The sequence below is a fragment of the Melanerpes formicivorus genome, unplaced genomic scaffold (genome assembly GCF_026170545.1).
Source record: "Melanerpes formicivorus ecotype bairdi unplaced genomic scaffold, bMelFor1.0.p_v2 SCAF_9, whole genome shotgun sequence".
NCBI classification, from domain to species: Eukaryota; Metazoa; Chordata; class Aves; order Piciformes; family Picidae; genus Melanerpes; species Melanerpes formicivorus.
This window is the reverse complement of record NW_027142361.1, coordinates 26,737,733-26,745,825: the sequence shown is the minus strand read 5'-3', so window position 1 is coordinate 26,745,825 and position 8,093 is coordinate 26,737,733. Positions and strand designations below refer to the sequence as shown.

The window sequence follows — 8,093 nt, the reverse complement described above, 5'->3', positions numbered from 1 at the left end:
GCATCAGGAGTCACCCAGCAGGACCATGGACCCCCTCAAATCTGCCCTTAGCCCTGAAAAGCAGGGCTGCAGCATGCTCAGAGCAAACACAGGGTCCTTGGCAGGGTGGGTTGGGTGCACAGATCCAGAGCCAGCCCAGAGTGTTTTCTCCCAGCCAAGTGTCCCCAAGGTCTATTCCAGCAGGTCTCAGTCACTCTCAGGCAACTTGCAGTCTGAGTCTGGAGGACAACAGGAGAAGTAGTGGTGCTAAGCCAGCCCCCGAGAGATGGAGGCCAGCAGCATGTGCCCACAATAGTCACTTTTTATTAAGGTTTGTTATTATAAAAATATATCATAAAACCTTGTGGCACATTTGCCCATTCCAGTGCTGGGGCAGAGATGATGGCTGGGGATGGAGGTGTTTGCTGCCCTGCACCAAATGGTCTTTGGGAACATGGGAAGGAGAAAGAAAAACTGAAAACAATGGAGGGGTGGGGGAGGGGGAATAGACAAAATAAAGAAGGCTGAGTCTCTTCTGTCACCCCTTTCCAGTCCAATGGAGGTACAGTGTGAGTGAACATCCTGCCTGTGCTTCCCTGCACAGGGATTTGCCATGGAAGATGTCACCTCTGACAATCCAGGCATATCTTCATCCCTGCAGGCACCTGCCCAAGGTACTGGCACTTTAGGTACTGCTCAATGGCACTTTGGGTACAGTTTGGTGGCACTTCGGGCTTTGGTTAGAGTTCACAGGTGCTTATTCCAAGAGTCACTGTCTCTGGACCACTGCTCAGAAGCTCTAGGAGGAGGAGGCTGGGATAGAGAGTCCATGGATGGTATTTAGAGGGTCTGGAGGTTTCCCCACAGGGCTGACAAGTTTTCTGTCCACAGCTGCAAGAAGGGAAGGTGGGAGGAAATAAAAGACAACAACAAGGCAGTGAATTGATGGACTCAAAACACATTGCTGCAGCCAGGCACAATCCATGGTTGGATGCATGTGCACCCTCCTCCAATGGCCACTCAAAAGCACTTCTACCCCTCAGAGCCCACCACCCACCTGCCTCCAGGAAAGTCATGACTTCAGAAATGCCCTTTCAGGAGAAAAGGGGAAGAAAGGGGGGGTCATGATGATGTCAGGGCCCCCTCTGCCATTGCTGAAGAGCTAGATCTATCTATGAAGGAGACCCAAACCCAGCCCAGCCACGGAAAGAACGTGTCTCATGCCTGTGATTGGGGTGCCCTGGAAGGGGACAGTGCCACCAGTGCCAGGAAGTAGGGGAAAGGGGATGGGGAAAACACCTTTACACCTCACCAGCAGTAGATAAACTACTGAGCTTCTTGCCATCCCCAGCTCACCCCAGGTACAGCCCAGCCCCAGCAGGCATCACAGTGGGTTGCAGGGGCCCAGACCACCTGTACCTCCCACCCAGTCCTGCCACACACACCAGTCCTCAGGGAGGAGTGTCTGGGGCTGCTACAGGCATTGGGATAAGCAAGGAGACTTGGAGAGGGAAACAGGAGCTGTGACATCAGAAAAAGAAACTTGGAGGGCAAAACTGACCGGCTGAATTTGTCTCTCCCTTTCCTTATTTCTTTCCTTCTCTCCTCCTTTCTTCCCTTCTCTTTGTCTCTTTCCCCTCCCCCCTTTTTGCAGGGACCGAGGACTGCCGTCCCCAGGAGAGGAGGGGGCCGTCTGCCCCGTCCCCTTCCCCTCCTCCCCCGCCCCAGCAACACTCCTCCCTTCTCGGGACAGGGGATAGAGGGAGAGTTTTGCAGCATAATCCAATATTTGGGTCGTCCCAAATTAGTGGAACCAGAAAGTCGATCTGTAGGAAATTAAAAAGGGGGAAAAGGGGGGGGGGGGGAAAAAAGGGGGGGGGGGGGGGAAAAAGAAAAAAAAAAAAAAAAGAAAAAAAAAAAGAAAAAAAATAAGAAGAAAAAAAAAAAGAAGAAATAAAAGGGAAAAGAAGAAGAAGAAGAAGAAGAAGAAGAAGAAGAAGAAGAAGAAGAAGAAGAAGAAGAAGAAGAAGAAGAAGAAGAAGAAGAAGAAGAAGAACCTTTAAAGGAGAAAAAAAAAATTATAAAGTCCTCAAAAGCCAAACTAAAACCACATAAAACTGAAAAGTCACAAATGTTTAAAGGAAGTCTTGATTGGACTTTCAGCAGAGATAGCTTGAAGACTGGCAAGGCAGAAAAATCAGGCTCCAAGTAATTGAAAATGCCTCGAAAATAGAATGAATACAAACAGGTCATCTGTCCTCCTGCATTCATTTTCTTTCCTTCTTTTTCCTTTTTCCTTTCTTATATTACTTCCTTTTTTCTTTCTTCCATTTTTCTTTCTTCCATTCTTCCTTTATTCTTTCTTCCTTTCTTCTATTTTCTTTCTTCTTCCCTTCCTTTTTTCTCCTTCCTTCCTTTTTTCTTTCTTCCTTCCTTCCTCTTCCTTCCTTCCTTTCTTTTCTTCCTTCCTTTTTTCTTCCTTCCTTCCTCTTTTCTTCCTTTCTTCCTCCCGAATTCCTTCCTTCCTTCCTCCCTTCCTCCCTTCCTCCCTTCCTTCCTCCCTCTTTTCTTCCTTCCTTCCTCCCTTCCTCTTTTCTTCCTTCCTTCCTTCCTTCCTTCCTTCCTTCCTTCCTTCCTTCCTTCCTTCCTTCCTTCCTTCCTTCCTTCCTTCCTTCCTTCCTTCCTTCCTTCCTTCCTTCCTTCCTTCCTTTTTTCTTCCTTCCTTCCTTCCTTCCTTCCTTCCTTCCTTCCTTCCTTCCTTCCTTCCTTCCTTCCTTCCTTCCTTCCTTCCTTCCTTCCTTCCTTTTTTCTTCCTTCTTTCCTTTTTCCTTTTTTTCTTTCTTCTTTCCTTTTTCCTTTCTTCCTTCATTCCTTTTTTTTTTCCTTTTTCCTTCCTTCCTCCCTCTTTCCTATTTTTTCATTCCTTTCCTCCTTTCCTTCTTTCCATTTTTTTTATTCCTTTCCTTTTTCTTTCCTTTCTTCTCCCTCACTTCCTTTTGCTCCGTTTCTCTATATTTATTATTCCTTTTATTAAATCGATTTCCTGATCTCTAACACTCGAGAGGATTCATCCCCGCGATGAGTCTACCACCAGCAAAACCCTCGTATAAAAATAACCAAAACCGAAGCAACCGGGGGGGGGGGGGGGGGGGGGGGGGGGGGGCGGGGAATAATAATTTAAAAAAATAAAACATAAAATAAAACCAATCGGTGTAAAAGTAGGCAATGCGTTAGAAATGTGGAAAAGAATATCAAATCTGATTATCATAGAATCATAGATTACCACGGAAAAGGAGGGACACTGGGGACGGGGGTAAAATCGGCAGGGGTTTTACACGCAGAACGAAACCTCCCACCGCGGAAATAAACCTTCCCTCACCAAGCCGAAATAATTAGCGGAAGATAAGAGAACCGCCCTAATTACCAACCCCTAGTCTAGACGTTCCGATCCACCCCCCGGGTTTGCTTTTACCCCCTCCCTCTCCTTCCCCCCCCCCCCCCAATTCTCAGCAGGGGATTTATGATGGCAATAACTCCAACCCGAGGCTCCTGCCCTGTCTGCGGGACTCCTCGCTAAGATGGATGCCGTCAGAATGTCTATTTTATCGCTGCTCATTTTGGGAGGACGTGGGGAAAAGCCTCTGAGGAGCCGCAGGTCCTTCCCCGGTCCCGCAAACTGCACCGGGAAGAAGATTCCCTGATGAAAAGCGGAGGTTTCCCCCAAAATCCAACCCTCCTTCCCTGGTCATTTCCAGCGCAAACAAGAAAGAAAAAAGATTTCTAGTTTAGAATCCCGATGTGCTGGTTGAGGCCGGGCAGAAAAGGGGTTGGGAGCCGGAGCAGCACCCATCGAATATTGCGGCAGGGGGGGCTGGGAGACGAGCAGCAAGCAGGCAAAAACCCGGAGACCTCGTTCGACAGCCCGACTGAGCCCGAAAGCCCTCATGGGGTGGGGGAAATATCCTGAATTTTCAACATGTCAAAGATGGTTAAAATACTCACTTCTGCATCAGGGTGGGGGAACCCGCACCGAGTCTTTTTACTACCCCTTTTCTCCTGCCCCTTCCGAGACCCCGGAGGGCCCCGGCTCCGCAGCCCCACTCCCAGACGTGCACGCCTATCCCCCCCGCTCAGCTCACCTCCCCTCCCGGGCTGCTTGAACGCCATCGCCGTGGCCAAGTCGCCTCCGTGCACCGTCACTCCGGGTCCGTGGTGGCCCAAAGGGCTACCTTGTGGTGGCCAGGGGGGGCCCGGGGGGAGATAGCCGCCAGGCGGGCCGCCGTAGACGCCGTGTTGGTTGGAAGGGGGATAAGCACAGGCTGGGAGGAAGCTACTCACCGAGGAGAGTCCCGGCGGGGGCTGGGGACAAGGACAAAGAGATATCTAGGGTACGAGGGGAATGGGCTCAAAACAATCAGCCCGGCTGCTCATTGAACGCAATGGGAAATCGTTCCCCGCCGCCTTGTCCCCTCCTGCCCCCCAACTCATACCCTACTACCCCCTCTTGCCCTACTTCTGCCTGTCTCTTTTTTCTCCTCTTGCCTCCCTTGCCTTGTCACCTCCTGTCCCCCAGAGCAGTTACCTGCGGGTATTTGATATCTCCTTCCACGGCAGCCTTGTCAATGCCGTTGACAGCCTGAGTTGAGGGGAAGCCCGTCCTGTTCACACTGGACCAGTCTTCCATTTTGGGGGGGTAAGCAGACCCCTCTGTGCCAGCCAGAGCCCCTGGAGAGGAGAGAGAAGCGTCTCCGTTAGCGTTAGCCCTCGCTGTGAGCCAGATCTCTGTGTCTCAGGGCAAGGATTGGGGCGAAATGGGGAGAAAGCCCTAGGCTGCAGGTGCTTCTTCGCATAAACCCGACAGGGAGGGGGGCACAGAGCCGCCTTGCCTCTTGCTCTCTGCCACCAGCCTGGGAATGCATCCCGGAAAGGCTCGGTTCTAACGGCCGAAATTTCGTGTACACCTCCGGGAGAGGTACACCTAATTTTGCCTCCGTCCCAAATCCCTGTTCCTAGACTCTCCATTCCACCCCCAATCCGCTCCCAAGGCCAAATTTCTCTTCTGACGAAGGAGACTTATAAAAGTGACATCGGAATTTTAAAGATAAATGATCGCACGGAGGAAAAAGCTTGCGATTGATTTACTTTTTGAAGAATAAAGGGACCCACATTCCCCCACCACCCCACCACATCCAGTGTGTGTGTGTGTATCCCCTCCCCGGAGCTGGGCTCCAGCAGCCCGGCCGCGCTCCTCGATTCCTCCTCCCTGGCTTGGTTTTTAGGAGAATCAAGGCGATTTCTCGGGGAAAGCCCCGTGTCTGTTTTACAGGTGGCTTCCCTTCTTCTTTTCCTTCTTTTCCCCCGTCTTTTTCCCCTACTCTGGTTTCGTTCTCCCTCCTTTTTCCCCTGCCCGTGTTTGTTTTTCTTGCTTCTTTTCCCTTTCCAGCTTTAATTGCTCCCCACTTATTTCCCTCCCCTAGTCTGTTTTTTGCCTCTTTTTTTCGCTCCACGGATTTCGGTTTTTTCACCACTTTTTCCCCTCCCCATATTTGTTTTTATCCCTTTTTCCCCCTCTCCTGCTTTGCCTTTCCCCTTTTTTTCTCTACCCTGATTTGTTTTTCTCTCCTCTTTTCCTCCCTCCCTTGTTTTATTTTCTCCTCTCCGCACCCCACCGCCCCTTTTCCATATTTCCCCCCCTTTACAAGGGGAGATTCAGGGCTCCCAATTTGCGGTCACCAATCTATCATCTCTTCGAAAATATTTTCCATATTTTTCCGTAAAAAGTTCAAGATGTCTGAGCTTCGCCACATCTGGGCCCCTCCTGCCAGAGCGGGGTGCGGCCACCAAATAAACCCCCCCGAGAAAATTAATTGGGAGGGGTGAAAGAGCTGCTCGACAGACGGGGAAGGGGTGATCCCTGCCCGACCTCCCCCTTGCTCTGAAGGAGGCCGGAGCGTGATACCCACCCGTCTGCTCCACGAAGGTGCGGATGCCCAAGATGTTGGTGACGGAGTGAGCCGAGGGCCAGGAGCGTGGCAAGCTGACGTGAGCGGTGGCCACGGGCCCGCAGGGGTGACCCCCCATCTTGGCGGCCGTGGAGGCCATGGGGCTGGGGTAAGGGTACTGGTAGATGTGGTTGTAGGGCAGGGCAGGCTGCGGGGGGGGCTGCTTGACCCCGTCGTAGGGGCCGGGCTCGGAGAGGCTCCCGATCTTGTTCCGCAGGATCCTGCTGATGGAGCTGACCGAGGGGACGTTGTACTTGTCGCAGACGCCGTCGGCCAGCAACCGGTCGCGGATCTCCCAGGCGAAGATGCCGGGGTCTCCCTGCTTGTAGTCGCGAATATGCCTGACCACGTTGGGGGTGGTGACCCGCGGCTTGCTGCCGCCGATAGCCCCGGGCAGGATGGAGCCGGTCTCGTTGTAGCGGGCCAGGATCTTGCTGACGCAGCCGTGGGAGACGCGGAGCTGGCGACTGATGTCGCAGGGCCGGATGCCGAGCTGAGCCAGCTCCACGATCCGCAGTCGGATGACGTTGGGCAGCGGCCGCCCGTTCACGAATACACCTCCCAGCTGGTTCACCTCCCCGTACGTGTGCTCTGCGGCGGGACGGGGCCGTTACGGGCCAGATGGGGCGAGGAGGAGGGAAGGAAGGAGGGATGGGGGGACGCGCTGCCCGGACGAATCAGGGTCCGCCGGGGGATGTCCGGGCGACACGAATCGAGGAGGCAGGAGGGAGTGGGATGGAGACGGGGAAATTAAAGGGAAGGGAATTTGGAGGAAAAGAAACAGGAGGGAAAGGAAAAAGAGGGGAAAGGAGGGAGAGAAGGAAAAGGCAAAATGAGGGGGGAAGAAAAAGTCTGAAGGAAAACGAAAGGGGGGGAAAGGAAAAGACAAGGGGGGGAGGAAAAGGAAAAGAGGAAAAATTAAAAGGAAAGGGGGGGAAGGAAAAACAAAGGCGGTAAAGAAAATGGGAGGGAGATGAAAAGGGAAGGAAAAAGGGGGGGGGAGAAGAAAAAAAAAAAGGAAAAAAAGGGGAAAGAAAAAAAAGAGGGGGAAAGGAGGAGAAAAGGGAAGAAAAGGAAGAGAGGGAAAAGAAGGAAAGAGGGGGGCGGGGGATGAAGAGAGGAAAAGAGAAAGAAAGAGAGGGGGAAAAGTGAAAGATAGTGAAGGTGAAAAGATGGGGGGGAAAAGAAGGGGGGGGAAGAGAAATAAACAAAGGAGACGAAAGGAGAAAAAGAAAAAAGAGGGAGAAAAAAAAAAGATAAAAAGAAACGGGACGAGGGAGAGGCAGAAGAAAAGGAGAAACAAGGAGAACGGGAGAAAGAACGAAGAAAGGGAACGGAGCAAAAGCGGAGGCAGGGATGACTGGAGAGCCGGGGGCCTCCACAGCCGGGCACGCCGTGCCGCAGCGAGGGGACAGGGGGTCCACCCCGCCTGGTGACCCCCCCCTCCCGCCCCCTCCGCGGATCCCGTCCCGGCGCCCTTCCCACGGCCGCCCGCTCTTACCCATCGCCGGGCACCCGGGGAGCTCGGCTCGGCCCGGCTCGGGGGCAGCGCCTGCCCGTCGACCCGCTGTCCCTGTCCCGGCATAGAGGTCCCGAGGAGCGGCGGAGGGCGGGCCGGGCTGGGCAGGAGCCGGCGGCGGGGCTGTGCTGGCGGAGCCGGGCCGGTTCCCCCGCTCCCGGGGAGCCCCCGCCGCTTACTTGGGATCAATTTGACGTGGGAAACACGTCAATCTCGGCCGTCATGGTGCGGGGGACGCCCATTGGCTCCCGAGCCGCTCCGAGCGGAGAATGGGGAGGGGGGGGGACACACGGCACCCTCAGCCCGCCCCCGCGGGGCCAGAGCCCGGATGGGGTTGTTCGCCCCATTCCCATGGGACACCCCCTACCTCCACACACACAGAGACCCCTTTTAGAGATGCGGAGAGGGGTAGCGCAGGGTGTCTCCACGCCCCCCCTCTCAATGTCTTGCCCCTGCCCCGGTGCCGTCTGCGCCTTCGTTTCCCACGCCGGACGTGGACACGGACACCTGCCCCGGCTCCAGCACCCACTGGGCCCACGGACGGGGACATGGCTGGGGACTCCAAGGAGCAAAGGGCTTGTTGTGCTTTCGAG

The 8,093-nt window shown here is 53.9% G+C and overlaps 1 protein-coding gene across 2 annotated transcripts; it reads right to left on the bottom strand.

Annotated features, from left to right (window-relative positions):
* Window positions 1-292: 292 nt before the first annotated feature.
* PAX1 (paired box 1) lies at window positions 293-7,546 on the bottom strand. Of its 2 annotated transcripts, XM_068142897.1 has the most exons (5): window positions 7,483-7,546; window positions 5,943-6,572; window positions 4,562-4,704; window positions 4,119-4,338; window positions 293-870 (listed from the first exon to the last, which is right to left on the bottom strand). In XM_068142897.1, the coding sequence occupies exons 1-5, from the start codon at window positions 7,484-7,486 to the stop codon at window positions 779-781; spliced, it is 1,089 nt and encodes a 362-aa protein (XP_067998998.1). In that variant the 5' UTR covers window positions 7,487-7,546; the 3' UTR covers window positions 293-778. The 2 variants fall into 2 exon arrangements, with proteins under 2 accessions (XP_067998998.1, XP_067999000.1); XM_068142899.1 differs by lacking the exon at window positions 4,119-4,338.
* Window positions 7,547-8,093: the final 547 nt, after the last annotated feature.